Source organism: Mustela lutreola, chromosome 7, assembly GCF_030435805.1.
Source record: "Mustela lutreola isolate mMusLut2 chromosome 7, mMusLut2.pri, whole genome shotgun sequence".
Classification (NCBI taxonomy): domain Eukaryota; kingdom Metazoa; phylum Chordata; class Mammalia; order Carnivora; family Mustelidae; genus Mustela; species Mustela lutreola.
This window is the reverse complement of record NC_081296.1, coordinates 76,289,851-76,305,586: the sequence shown is the minus strand read 5'-3', so window position 1 is coordinate 76,305,586 and position 15,736 is coordinate 76,289,851. Positions and strand designations below refer to the sequence as shown.

At 38.9% G+C, this 15,736-nt stretch overlaps 1 protein-coding gene and 1 pseudogene across 2 annotated transcripts in view; both read right to left on the bottom strand.

Annotated features, from left to right (window-relative positions):
* Nucleotides 1-6,377: 6,377 nt before the first annotated feature.
* AP4E1 (adaptor related protein complex 4 subunit epsilon 1) overlaps nt 6,378-15,736 on the bottom strand; it is a 61,153-nt gene continuing 51,794 nt past the window's right edge. The window contains exons 20-22 of one of the 2 annotated variants that reach the window (XM_059181538.1): nt 12,732-12,922; nt 10,448-10,605; nt 6,378-9,446 (exon numbers count right to left, since the gene is read on the bottom strand). In XM_059181538.1, coding sequence (XP_059037521.1) covers nt 9,286-9,446; nt 10,448-10,605; nt 12,732-12,922 — 510 coding nt within the window. In that variant the 3' untranslated portion in view covers nt 6,378-9,285. Of the gene's footprint in view, nt 9,447-10,447; nt 10,606-12,731; nt 12,923-15,736 lie in introns of those variants that run through there. The other variant, XR_009355573.1, reaches the window with a different exon arrangement.
* Nucleotides 12,930-15,705, bottom strand: LOC131836282 (heterogeneous nuclear ribonucleoprotein A3-like; annotated as a pseudogene).

Here is a 15,736-nt window from a genome sequence, read left to right as displayed (position 1 = left end):
CCACTACATCCTGCTGGGAGTGACCCAGGCACACTTGCTGAGAAACTATGCTCAGAGGTACCACCTCAAAAGTTGATGTGCTGGGGGGTACCTGGGTGCTTCAGTTGGACTGTTGATTTGAGCTCAAGTCATAATTTCAGGGTCATGAGATCAAACCCCAAGTGGGGCTCCAGATTGGGCATGGAGCCTACTTACAATTCTCTCTCTCCCTCTGCTCCTCCTCACTGCTGGGAAGCACATGCCCTTTCTCTCTAACAAAAAAAAAAAAAAAAAAAAAAAAAAAATTATGTGGCTGAAATAATTCATTAATTTAAAAAAGATCTTTAACATATATAGATAAAATGGTCAAGAATTTCAAACATGGGCGCCTGGGTGGCTCAGTGGGTTAAGCCTCTGCCTTCGGCTCAGGTCATGATCTCAGTCAGGGTCCTGGGATCGAGGCCCGCATCAGGCTCTCTGCTCAGCAGGGAGCCTGCTTCCTCCTCTCTCTCTCCGCCTGCCTCTCTGCCTACTTGTAATCTCTGTCTGTCAAATAAAAAAATAATAATAATAATAATTTCAAACATGTTTATTTCACTAAATAATTATACATATACCTCTGCGTGTATCTGTATATGCATGCTGGATTAATTTGCTTATCGCTCATCTTTGGTGATGATTGTTTTCCAATACAAAACAATAAAAATGGTGAATCATCGATCATCAATGGTTAACTTGTTGAAAATAGTTTCCCCCGGCTTTATAATTACCTGCTTAAATTAAATAATCACACATTATTTAAATATTTAAATAATCACAGCATTATTTAATTTCCTGACCCAACTGTCAAACTAAAATAAAAACAAATTACTGTAATTTCTCTGTTTTCTTTAGACTAGCTGGACTTTCAGCATTCACAGTGGCTTCAAATCTTTAAATAACCAAGAAAAGAAAACAAAATATGTCTCTCTCTAGTCAGAAAAGAAAATCCCCCATCAGTCTGCTCACAGAAGTTATGGCACCCTCTAATTGGCAGAACTCCCAAAGGGCCAGCTGCCTCTCACCAAAGCCACAAGGTAGGGAAGAAGAAAAGAAAAAAAAAAAGAAAGAAGAAAATGGGCAGAGGACTTCAAGGACGAATATAAAATCCGTATAGTCCTAACTCTTCTGCTAGGTGTCTGTGTGACCTCAGGCAAATCACTTTAGCTCCCTGAGCTTCAGTTTCTTCATCAACAGGAAAATACCGCAGTTGGGCAGATTAAGCACATAACAGTGTTTGGAACAGTTTCTGACCCAGTGGCACTCAATAAATGTTACCTTGTTGTGATGGCAAATTACTTTTCCTTGGAGGCCTTTTAGATTTGATTAGGAGTAGAGAGTCACTGTGGACAGGAGGTATTATGTCAGATGAAGCTGGAAGGCAGAGAGCTCCTTGCAGTCTACTAGTTGGGAAGCCCCTAATTAGAAAGAGGTTGCTATAAACTAATTACATACTACTTAAGACAGGACAAATAAGCTTCATTTTGAGTTGCAACTTAGATTACCAACTACTTAAGAGGTGGATGACTGAAGGGCTATGGTAGGAAGGATTCTGAAGCTGAGGCTTGAGTCCAGAAGCAGGAGGGATGTGATAGATGGCAGCGTCTGTCCTGAGCTTAGAAATGTGATAGCAGGTGCCACTCTTGATCTTCTGTGCACAAAGGACCCACCTGCAATGACTTTGACAAAAGAACTTCAATAGAAACTCAGACAAAGAATAGTACTTCTTTTTTTTTTTAAGATTTTATTTATTTGACAGAGAGAGATCACAAGTAGATGGAGAGGCAGGCAGAGAGAGAGAGAGAGAGAGAGGGAAGCAGGCTCCCCGCTGAGCAGAGAGCCCGATGCGGGACCACGACCAGAGCCGAAGGCAGTGGCTTAACCCACTGAGCCACCCAGGCGCCCCAAATAATAGTACTTCTTAAACCAAGAAATAATTTAGTAGAGAATCACTTCATTAAAAATACACACACACACACACACACACACACACACACACGCACACCCCTAACAAAGAAAAATGCCAGTACTAAGAAGATACATGGCATTACAGGGACAACTCCTGAGAGATACCCTGCTTTACTGACTTAGGCCCTTGAAATCCAAGGAAGAGGCTGGGAAAGGTAACTCTGTTGGAGAGCCCACGAGCTGACATTTTCATTAATAAGTTCAATGTTCATGGAAGGAAACTTTAAGAAACAACAAACCTCAAAAAAAAAAAAAAAAAAAAAGAAAGAAAGAAAGAAAGAAAGAAAAGAAACAACAACCCTCTTCCCCTCCTCTCCCTCCCCAAAATACCCTTCTATTATGCACAGAGAAATTAGCAGTTCAGAGTCCACAGTATTCTCCCACAAAGAACACTACCAATAACCACTCCCAGTGCTGGGGAGAGCTGGATTCAGGCTGTCCTACCACAGCACTCTTAGCCTGGGGCTGCTCCAGGCAGAGGCTAAGGCTTGTGCCCTTCTGGCCTGTCTGGCATTGTCGGTGGACACAAGTCTTCAGAGGCTTCACACTGATGGGAAGATTTCAGGAGTCCTCTTCTACTCCATTCTGCTTTCTTAACCAATGCTTAACTGCCATAATAAGGGAGCTCTTCCTTTCAATGCTAATTGCATCCCCCAATTGTAGGCACAATATCTTTTTTTAAAAAAAGATTTTATTTAGGGGCACCTGGGTGGTGCAATCATTATGCATCTGCCTTCGGCTCAGGTCATGATCCCAGGGTCCTGGGATGGAGCCCTGCATCAGGCTCCCTGCTCGGTGGGAAGCTTCCCTCTCCCAGTGCTTATGCTCCCTCTCCTAGTGTCTCTGTCAAATAAAGAAATAAAATCTTAAAAAAAAAAAAGAACTTCTTTATTTATTTGGGGGTGGTATGGCAGACGGGAAGAGAGGAACAAACAGACTGCACTGAGTATGGAGCCCGACACAGGGCTCTCTCTTATGACCCTGAGATCATAGCCTGAGCCAAAACCAAGAGTCAGGCGCTCAATTGACTGAGCCACCCAAGCGCCCCAGTACATTATTTTTAATAACCTGGCCAAATCTAAAACATACAGAGTGTTCCAGTTCTATGTCCACACAGAGTAAAATATGCCTCTTCCTTTCAAATTCTATACTGAATTTGATCAAGTGACTCAGGAATGCCCAAGATAGGAATGTGTCCTTCATGAAATTAAAACCTAATTAGGGAACTACCTCTTCCGACCATGAGTAAAAAGGACTAGATTTACCCTCCTGCCTTCAACAACTGGGAAACTGTAGAGATTACATGAAACCATGATCTTCAGACACTGGAAAACACCCAGTGCATCACTCTTGATTTCTCTGAAAGAAGGGAAACAAAAACAAAAATGATTATCCCAGCTAACTGCCTGGAAGCAGCTTCAGGATCAGGGCACAGGATCGGGAAGGAAAAGTCCAAAGAGATCAGGGAGGCCAGGATGGCTAGAATTTGGGATGTAATAGTTTTGTTTCCACCAGCCAAAGTGCCCCCATGAGATAGAGGTAGTATCTTCAGAAAGGTGTTATCTTAATAGTGTTAACCCTAAAGACTGCTCTGGACTCAGCCTAAGAAAACTTAAAGGCAGGTGCTGGAAGGATCAAATTGATTCCAAGCAACTTAACTGCACCAGAACAAAACTTCAATTCTCTCTGAATTGCCTTTAAAGTTTAAGAATGGATTTAATATCAAGATTAGAGCAAGGAAGGGAAAAAATAATCACTGATTGTTTTTTTCTAGATTTGACCTCTATAGGGCTGTAAATCAGAATCTTGGTTGAAACTTAGATCCAAGATGGCACTAATAGAAATATAATGCAATCACTTACGGAGTTTAAGCTTTCTACTACCACATTAAAAATAAAAAGAAACCTGTGAAATTAATTTTGATAACATACTTTTAGTCTAATATATTTAAAATACTATTTCAATATCCTTAATATAAAAATTATTTTACTTTTGCACTACATCTTTGAAATCCAATGTTTATACTTCAAACACATCTCAATTCTGACTGGCCACATTTCAAGAACTGCCAGATGACGACGTACAAAGGGCAAGGCCTGAAAAGGGTACTGAGCACGGGAACTTTTGCCCCTGTGAAACCCTCTAATCACTTAGGTCTTTCTGATAACCAATGCCATCCAGTGGCTCTGTCAAAGCCACTCTAAGTCAGTCCATTAGCATAAAATCAGGTCTGCTCAAAAAAGGCTCCTTGTGAAGCCTGTGTAGATGAAGATTGGCCCAATATTTGGGTCCAAATCATTTCATTTTTCCCATAGCTCATAATAACTCTTCTACTTAACTCGAGCCACTATTAGTCAACTAAAATGAAAAAATAAATTCTTAACCTTGATCTATCAGGTCTTATACCTTGGTTATCAGTGCAGACCAGCTTGCCCCACTCTTTGGTTTTTCCCTCAACTTCATTAAATTATATAGTAGCAATTCAGACCAACCCCCTCCCCCTAAGAATATATCACACCTCACCTCTGTTCCTTTCTGCTTTTCACACAATGTAAGGGATGGAGACGTGCAATCAAACAGATTTCCAAGTACTTTTCCTTCACTGAAATACCAAAAAATCTCTGGGCTCTAGTCTGCCCATTTGGCACATGTCCTGCCAGACTGCATCAGGGAAGAACTTCTTAAGGTCAGCTGTTTAGTGGCCTCAACAGTATGTTCTGAAGAATGAAAAGTACTCATCCACTTAGGAAAACAGTTTAAAATAACTAAAGAAAATTGATTCCTTTCTTGGAAAGAAGCCCACAATCTAGCTGCAAAAGAACTCACTATATTTTGAGCATTACAGATGCTCCAGGAAATTCATGGCTATTTGACATCATTCATATTTTCCCCCTGCCCAGGTCTGTCTTCCCTGAATCCAGGCCACGATCTTTAAGTTCTCAGGGTTCTCTAGACCCATCTTTTGGGTACCTTCCTATCTTGGATGCAGGCACCCACCATAAAGTTTCCCAGGTGATGCATAGGATAACACATTTCCTTTTAAGTAATTCTGTTTCCTGTTTCCTGCTGCTTATTCAGAAGACCTGTACTTCCTAACTTTCCTGATGCTGTTGGCCTTGTTAATGTATGGTTGCCCCCCACATACCATTATCACAGTGGTCACTCTTCTAAAAAACAGGCAATGCTAACTTAGCTGGTAAATCTCCCTTATCATATTCATTAGCTACCTATCTTAAGCTTCACTCATCAAATGCCTACTGTTTTCTGTCCTAGAACAAGTTCTTTTAGATCAGTACAACATCATGGACATCTGCTATAATGCAGAAACGTGCTCCTCCAAGTCATAGTATCTGTAATCACACTGTATTTGCAGAGAGATTTCTTAAATGGCATGGCGCCTTCTCATAGGACTTAGCTTTCAGGTCGGTAAAGGTCCTATCAAGCACTCATGCTTCCTCTCTCCCACCTGGTAGAAATTGGCACAAGCTAGTTTCACCAGAACCCCTTTCTGCTGACCTGTATCTATAAACTAGGTCAGATCACTTTGCTTTATTTTTCAGAGAGCCATGGGATTGCTAAAATCAATCCCTGGATATTACCTGGTCTCAGATTACTTATTTTGAGGGGACAAGTCATTCATTCAGTAAGCTGAGCCCCTAACACTGAGTGCCTATTATGTATCAGGCAAAAGGAACATAAAACATTTACATGGTCCTTAATCATAAAAAGTTCATAGTCTCATTATGCACACAAATAAACAAGTAGCTTTCATACAATCATGAATCCTGGCCCATTTGGCAACAGCCCGCCCTCCCTTCACGAGGCCCTTCAACTACTACAGCAGGTGTGGTGCATTTTACCTTCTGTGCCCTAAAGATGGGGCTGCAAATCTCAGAATTTGTCTGCTATCCATTATAGCCAATGGTAGGCACAAATCGGTGAGATTTAATGCCATTTTTTATCTAGCTTTGTGTTTTAGGATACACATGCAGAAATGGCCAGGAGACTCAGAGTCTTCGGTCACTAAGTCACCAACTGAATTACTGTGTTTCTTGCATCTTCTGGTGGCTTTAGGGAGAAGGAATAATAGAACACTGCTTTGAATGCTCTGGTCAGGCTACAGAGGATATGGACATGCACCTGAGGATCAATCCACACTCTAACCTGTCTGAAGCCCACAAAGTTCTCTTTGAACACCACACAGAAACAGCAGTATCTTTACTTTTAACCAATTAGACCACATTCTTCGAGACCATTATGAGTAAATTACTCTTTTCATCCTATTCCAGTTGTGCCTGTTCTGTTTCACCAACCCCATCAAATCACTGAGTAGGATTTACTGGTTACTCAGCTGTTTAGACAATAAAAAACACACAGACCAAAGAACAGTATAGATTATTTTGTATTTATTACACGTTTAACTGAATTTTTTTGCAATTACAGAATTCAACTCCAAAATAAGGTAATTAATGCCTGCTAGGCTGTCATTCTCACTTGCATTTTTCCTCTCCTAAAATTTTACACAGCAAAACACCTTAAAGACATGTGAATAGGTTCAGTGCACTTTCAGTGGCTTACAATTATGAGACAAAGAACACATTTATCCATAAAAAAGACAAAGAGCTCAATATTGTACAATATTACGGACATGAAATAAAAGAGAAGAAAAAATACAATACTGCATTTTCAGCACAACTGTTTTGGTAGAGGCTAGCCGGTCACTGCCTAAAACGCTGCAGCTCCGCAGGGCACATGCTGCGCTCGGCAAGCTTGGCACATGAGCGCGTGAGGACTGCGCTGCTTCCATCTGTGGTATCTTCAGAAGGACCCTCACTCGGGGCCCACGTTCCCCTGAGCCTAATCTGCTCGCCCCCACAGGGACTACTCTGATGGGAGCCTGTCTGCCCTGCATTCACCTCCAGGTTCATGCTTGCCATCACCGGCCTTCTCACACAGCTGACAGTCCCCACCAGAGCTCTTACTCCAAACGTTGCCCCCTCACATGACTAAACTGCGACTGTACGGTAAAGAGATTGTCTACCCACAAAACTCATTCTCCCTACTTTAGAGTCACAGCTCCTGCAATGCAAAAAAGGTTGGTGATGCCTGATTTAGAATTTAAAACACTGAATTAATCTAGGCAAAATATATACTGCTCTGAAGTTCTTTACAATTTACTCTTTTGTTGTTGTTGTTGTTGTTGTTGTTGTTTTTAAAACCATAAAAATATAAACATTGTAAACATTCTACTAATCACTTCAGCGGAAACTCTGACACCCTATTTTCCATTTAGTGAGTTCAGAAAGAACAAAAGTGGCACGAAGTTCCCCGTGGCAGGCCAAAACAACGTCCCCACCCTAACCTACACATGTCCCACCATTAGACAGCTCTGCTGGCCAAGCCATGTCTTTCACAACAACTGCCGCTGCCACCCCTGAACAATCTTGCAGCCAAACAGCACTATAGTTCATTGTAATCTCTCCCAGGTGGTTGTCCATCTGCTTGCTGGACACCTTACACCCACTGCTCCATACTCAACCCAGCCTTCATGATCACACAAACACACAGAAGTAAGGACACAAAAAAATTAGAGCACCTCCTTTGCCATACACTACTCTCCTCTACAAAGTGAGAGGATACATCTTATTTCTTTGTCAGAGTAAGAGCAGAATTAGGGGGGTGTTGGTGACAGAGGTAGAAATAAAGAAGCTATAAGTTTAGCCCCCAGTGTCCACTACACCCAGAGAGAGCTCATACCCTTCACTACAACACTGCTGGGAACCTGAAGATGAATCTGATATTCTACTCAGAAGGAGAAACCTAGACAGGAAATTCCAGTCATTTATCATTGCTCTTGCAGCAAGGTTTCACTACATGTTTTTAAAAGCATAAAATTAACAAGGTGCTACCTTTTTTAAAACAAATAACTTTAACATTAATTTTTTAAAATAGCACTTGAGTTTTTAGGGAGAAAAACACTAGACATAAAAAACTATTGAAATCTATCAGCTCTGGGGAATCCCCTTAGTATCTGTATCAGTTATGATTAGTGAGATAATTTAAACCGAACTCCACACCTGTGTGACAAACAATACCAACTAACCAGAGAATTAACTGCAAGGACTTAAAATTATATTACCAGAATAGTGTCCATGGTGAAGTGTCAGAAAAAGTGAAATAATAAATATTTTCCACAGCACCATAAGATTTTATAAAATACTTACTATTTCAGTTTTTAACTTTAATGTACAATCTCAAGATTGTGGTCCATCATTCATAGTAGGCTTAACCTCTTTTACTGATAAGAGTTCTGAGAGATGCCATAAAGGCACAACTAACAACAAAAAAATGATATATTTTACTGAAGAACCTGTCTGGTATACTTAAGCAGTCACTGCTTTGGTTCTATCCACTGAGTACTAGTAAAGCCAGTAAAGATGACTTTCCCATTTGTACTCACAAAATTCAGCTTGTCAAAAGGACCTAAATGGACCTAAATGGACACTAAGATATTCACCATAACTAAAATGTCCTTTTATATCTGTTTGTTTTAGTACTGTGTGCTCTTATAGGTTGTGCTTCCACATGACAATATTTTGTAAATGGCTATGGGTTTTTAAAATAAGAATACAGTGATTCACTTTGAATTTTAAAAATAAATGCAAGTGGGAAAATAAACAAATTTTGTAGCCAAATTAGCTGCAAGTATGTGTAATGAGTTATCTACAATAAAAACTATATCACAGATTGAATCCCCCCAATATCCAGCATGCTCATGGATCTCCTGAACTGTCAGTGTGTGCTGTGCCAACTTAGTTCAGTACTGATTTAAGCAAAACATAATTGAAAGTAATGACCTGCCTATCAAAAAGCTTACTGCATTCCAAAGCCAAATATGAATTAGGTTTGGGATTATCAATGCCATGTCTGTCTCCCCTCCATTAGTGCAGAAAACTGAGACTTGGCTTTACTACAAATCAGCTAGCACTAGAGGAAATTTGCTATAAAATTATTTATAACAAAATAAATATTTTCATCCCTCTACACTAAGTGACATATAAATCATTAGCAATTTATAACATTAGTTTAGGTCACTTTTTTGGGACCCAAACGTACTGTACAATCCTGAGTAAAAGGTTAAGGATACAGTTCCTTGGGGATCTTTCTTGATCAGGATTCATTAGCGTATAATAAGCCCCATTTTCATTAGAAGTACCAAGAGTTCTTTTTACTTTGGTAAGTACGTTTATCTGTGTAAACCATTTATTCTGATGGAGTAAAATAGAAGCAGAGCTTCTGCTAGGATCCCTCCATCACCTTCTGACACTGATACAGTAAATAGTCAGGAAGAGGAGAGCAGGAGGATCTAAACCACAGGGCTAATACGTCACCATGAACTCGAAAATGCAGCAAGCAGGGGATGGATGGGAGCAGCTGACAGGCCAAAAGCCCTTCATTGCCTACAACAAAACAAAAATTAAAAATTCTTTAAGACAAAGGGACTTAAGTAGACATTTCTCCAAAGAAGGTATATAAATGGCCTACAGGCATGTGAAAAGACATTCAACATCACTGAACAGTACAGAAATGCATTCCTACTCATATATATGTATGAATATATATATATATCATACACACACACACATACTCATATGTATGTATAACAACCGCTGGTGAGGATGTGGAGAAATTGGAACCTCTATGTACTGCTGATGGTAATGTAAATGGTACAGATGCTGTGGAAAATGATATGGCAGTTTCTTCAAAAACTAAATATAAAATTATATAACCAAAAGAACTGAAAGCAGAGACTTGAACACAGATTATCTGCACACTCACATTCACAGCAGCATTATATCTAATAGCCAAAAGGGGGAAGTGTCCATCAACAGATGAAGGGACAAACAAAATGTGGTACATTCATATGTGAATAGTAAATAGTGTCCAGGCTTAAAAAGGAAAGAAGTTTTGACACATGCTACATGAATGAACCTTGAAGACAGGTTAATGAAATAAGCCAGTCACAAAAGGACAAATATTGCATGATTCTGCTTATATGAGATACCTTGAATAGTTGAATTCATAGAGACAGAAATAAGAATGGTGGTTGCCAGGAGGTAGAGAGGGTGGGGAATGAGTTAGTGTTTAAAAGGCACAGAGTTTTAGCTAAAAGAGGAAGAAGTTCTGGAAGTGATGGTGGCCATGGTTGTACAACAACATGAATGTACTTAATGCCAAAGAACTGTACACTTAGAATTGATTAAAATGGAAACTTTCATCATGTGTAATTTACCACACACAAAAAATTACTTAATAATGTCTGAACAACACACTCATTTGAAAGGTACTCATAACAGGAAATACAGCTCTAGAAAATCAGATACTCATAGAAGCTGATTTGTGTTCTGACTGTGAGCAAGCCCCTATAAACGTAAGATTGCCTTTTTGTAACTCTACGAACCTATAATCTCAACAACATGAAGTCTTAGTTTCTGTTGCAGAGTCTTTAGGGCAGAAGGCAGAGCAGCTTGAGATTCTGACACTTTAACATTTTGCTTCACATCATTTGCAAAGGATAACCAGAGTTTGCCGAAGTTTTCAGTTGAAATTTTCAATGGCCTGAAAACAATTTTTAAAATTAGATTTATGTCCAGAAGAATGAAATAATTCTAAACAAACAAATACATATCAAATAACTCATGGGAATAGAATACAATCTTTATAAACCGGGGTCCTGCAAAATTTATGTTTTAAATTAACTAGGACTAGAATGTTTATCATCCTCCAAACTGATGAAAATACTGAAAAAAGATGTTATTAAATGTAGATGTCTTTTCAATAAATCACTCAGCTCTAAGTATTAGTAATTTCAGTAAAATTTTACCAAGTAATTTCATGAATCATTTAAACATAAAACTTTCATGTATACTTTGGATTTGGGGATAGTAAGACACTATCAACGTCGTGTACAAGAGGATGAATACAAGGATCTGGCACCTTATGTAAATTAGACCAAGGAAAGAATTTTAATAAATGTATTTTTGGAAATGGTTCATGAGGGGCGCCTTGGTGGCTCAGTGGTTCAAGCCTCTGCCTTAGGCTCAGGTCACCATCCCAGAGTCCTGGGATCAAGCCTGCATCAGGCTCTCTGCTCAGCAGGGAGCCTGCTTCCTCCTCTCTCTCTGCCTGCTTCTCTGCCTACCTGTGATCTCCGTCTGTCAAATAAATAAAATCTTTAAAAAAAAAAAAACGATTCATGAGACTGAAGATCAAATAGTGAACACTGGGTCACTGGGGGTAGAATTTTAAGGAACTTTCAAATTCTACTTATATTTTTCTATAGCATTTCAATTTTTATAATAATTGCACACTTATTTTATAATTAGGAAAAATATTTTTTAAAGATACATAGGATTTTATTAATACACACTGAAGAACTGTTTATTGTATATATTATACTTTTTCAGGTCACTAATGCTCACCATGGGATACACCTTTAGTCAGAGAATATAAGTTTTTAGAAGGCTGGATTCTATCTTATACAGCACCATAAGCAGAAATATATTCTTTGAAAGAGTGACAGACATGTTTTTACTAAAGATTTTAAAGGGGGGACGCCTGGGTGGCTAGTTGGTTAAGCAGCTGCCTTCAGCTCAGGTCATAATCCCAGCGTCCTGGGATCGAGTCCCACATCGGGCTCCTTGCTCCGCAGGGAGCCTGCTTCTCCCTCTGACTCTGCCTTCCACTCTGTCTGCCTGTGCTCGCTCTCGCTCGCTCTCTGACAAATAAATAAAATCTTTAAGAAAAAAAAAAAGATTTTAAAGGGTAGGTAAAAATTATAGCAGTGTAACACAAATGAATGGGTAAAGGTTAAAAAAATTTTATAGATAATCATTGGCATTCTGCAATCTTGGTTCAGGCAACTTCAATTTAAAAAATGCTTGAATACAGTAAAATATAGGGACTGGGTGGCTCAGTTGGTTATGCAGCTGCCTTTGGCTCAGGTCATAATCCCGGGGTCCTGGAATCGAGTCCCACATCAGGCTCCTTCCTTGGTGAAGAGCCTGCTTCTCCCTCCCTCTGCCTATTGCTCCCCCTACTTGTGCGCTTTCTCTCTCTCTCTCTCTCTGACAAATAAATAAAAATCTTTAAGGAAAAAAAAAAAAAACAGTAAAATATATCTATAAAACCAAATGAAAGCAGAAGAATGAAGAAGTTATCTTCAATTATTCTGGTAATACTGCATAGTGTCTAGTATAATGCTAAATACTGACAGTATCTCTAACCTTGAGTAATTTTCTTATAGATCTCTAAAGCTTAGTAAACAGATTTTATGAAATAATTATTCAAATCAATGAAATATAAATGAGAGAAACTTTAAAAGCGTTTTTTTTAAAAAAGCAAGGCAGAATCTCTGAAATTATTTCAGCTTAAACATTACTTTAATGTTACTTTCTCTCAGAGGTTTTCCAAGATTACTAATCAACCCCAGCCTAAATCAGGTCCCATATTATAATTGTTCTTCGTACCATTTACTTTCTCTTCACAGCACATTTCAAAAGTAGATATGCATTCATGTGATTGTTTAATGTCTCTTCCCCAGACTGAACACTCCCTAAAGGTAGGGACTGTATATTTATTATACTCCCTAGCACCTAGCACAGTGTTTCTGCCCAGAGAGAAGGCCTAATAAATATTTGCTGAATGAATGAATAACTTGAATTAACTTTCCAGAAGATATTTACCTAATGAAATCTAATAGTGATAAGTTTACAGAAAATTCAAGCTGAACAGACGGGGTATCCATCATCTGATAGTTTATAAAACCAGAAAGATTCCCTTCTGTAAAAGGTTCCTCCATCTGCACGCTATATTGAAAGGTTTTGATGCTTCCTGCTTCTGTTGGGGGCAAGCAACATCCAGGTTGCTCGGTGATCTGTAAATAAAAATAATAAAAGTACTGAAGAAGGGATCAATACAAACTATTATATGAATACCAATTTTCTACTTTATTGAAGTGATACAAAAACATACTACTGTAAGATGCTGAAAATAAACCACATCATGAAAATGACTGACTTCACTTTGAGAAAAATTCATTAGCACAGATAATTAAGAAATAGTATATAGGTAAAAGATATGTAACAAATTGCAGTGAAAATCTCCGTAAAATATAGCAACAACAATATAAAAATTATTAAACTTGTCTCTTTCGGTTCTCAATCCTGGCTAGCACCAGATATTTAAAGCTAGGAGAGTTGGCACACCTGGAAGGTTCCGTCAATTAAGTGTCTGCCTTCAGCTTGGGTTATGATCCCAGGGTCGGGCTCCCTGCTCAACAAGGAGTCCACTTCTCTCTCTCTCTCTGCCCATCCCCCTGCTCCTGCTCCCTTTCTTTCTCTCTCCTCTCAGATAAATAAAATCTTTAAAAAATTAAATTTATTTTTTAAAGTCCCAGGGGAGTTAAAAATGTGTATACACACACATACACACACACACACAGGTGTCTTATCTTCTCAATCTACACACTTACTCAAGCTATGGGGATAGAACTCAAGCAACTGGATTGGATTTTGTTTTGTTTTGTTTTAATTTCCTTAATTTTTTATTCATGGTACCATTACCACAATTTACAGGGCAATATACCTGATATAATGAAAAGAGTAAGACAAAGACAAAGCTGCAACAGATCAAAGACCTTAGGAATGTACATCTAATTGATACCACATTGCATTAATCAGTAATTGCACTTTTTGCAAACTGTGGCTATGATAGTCCTGAACAAGAAGATTTTCCTATTTAAGTTTAGTGACTTTTCTGACTTTAGATCATCATTCCTTCTGTGGCAAATTTTTACAGTTCTTCTAATGCTTTTGGGACAACAGTCCCAAAGTAACCTGTAGCTTTCCTGACAACTCCTCGCTCCTCTCCTGGCTAAGAACTATAGCCCTTTTCTTCTGTTTTTTTAGAACCTTTTGCTACCAAATCCACCACTTCTGCCACCAGATCCATAACCATCACCACAGGAGTCCCCAAGCTTATTCCAACAAAATGCCCTCCTTCATGGGTCCATAATTTGATTGCTGTTGTCCACTATAACTTCCAAAATCATTATAGTTTCCACCACCACCATAGTTACCACCTCCAAAATTTCCTCCTTCATTGTGACCATCATATCCTCCATCATCACGACCATTTCTGCCTCTTTGGTGTCCATATCCTGGTCCACCAACACCTTAGCCTCCTCTACTACTATAACCAGGACAACCACCACAGTTGCCACCATCACCTCCTCTATAACTGCCTCTGCTGCCACCACCTCAATCACCATAACCTCCTCTTCCACCAAAGTTTCTACCATGGCCAAAGTTAGCACCACCTTCAAAGTTTCCTCCATGACCCATGAAGTTGTCAGATCCACCTCCATGACGTCTTTGTGATCCAAATGACTGCACTTCTTGTTTAGAAAGGGCCTTTTTCACTTCACAATTATGCCCATTATGGTGTGATATTTCTGAACAATTTTATCAACTGTATCATGATCATCAAAAGTTAAAAAAGCAAATCCTCTTTTTTCTCCTCTGTCTTCCATAACTTCTATGATTTCAATCTTGCCATACTTTTCAAAGTACTCTCCCAAATTATACTCTTCTGTATCTTCTTTAATACCACCAACAAAAATTTTCTTTACTATTAGATGGGTACCAGGCTTTACAGAATCCTCTCTAGAAAAAGCTCTCTTGGTTCTACTACACACCCATCGACCTTGTGTAGTCAGGAACACATTGCTGCATCTACCTCTTCAACATGAGAGTAAGTCACAAAACCAAAACCCCTAGCAAGTTTTTGTTTGGGGGGTCTCTCATCACCACACAATCTGTATGTCCCATTTTTCAAAATGTTCTGTTAAATTAACATTAGCTAGTTTCTAAGCTCAAACCACCAAAAAACAGTTTTCTCAACTGCTCTGGTTCCTTTGGATCATGGCCCCCTCTTCCCAGTGGCAGCAGCAACAGCCGGACTGGGGCTTGGGGATGACTGGGCAGCAATTTTACCTCCATTTTGAGGCTGGATTCTCTCTCATTTTTTTTTTTTTAAGTTCCACTGGTGAACTTAGTGCCCATCTAGAGTCAGGAACTTCTGCCCTTGTCAGTGGTTCAGGCAATAACCCATTCAACACATTTTAGCCCACAGAAGAAACGGAGTGCAACTTGTGGAGTAACTAACTCATCTACTGGTCAAATCTCATTATAACTCCACCAAGGACACCCATACAATAACATAATTAAACATATTTCCAGAAATCACAATGCCAATCTCTTAAAGCTTGGGAAGAAATGCAATTGGTGCCCAAGCACTCAGTATAGAATAATAAATCAATGAAAGAAAAAGGTAGCAGACAATATACATATTTATCCTTCAATAGTCTTACTCTTTGATGTTCTGCTTTGTTAATCTAAGAACTTTGTCTCACTATTTATAACAAGAATGAATGAGACATTTAAAGAGTGTAAAAAATCACAAAATACACACTGAAAATAATAACACAGTAACACATACCATGTGTCAGTTACCGCTATAAGCATTTTACAGATATTAATTCATTTTCTCCTCTCAGTAACAGGCAGACACTATTAATATCTTCATTTTAAATGTGAGGAAACTCAAAGTTACATAACCTGACCATGTAACACAACTAATAAGTAGCAGAAGCAAGATTCAGAGCTAAGCATTTTGAGTCAATAGCCTA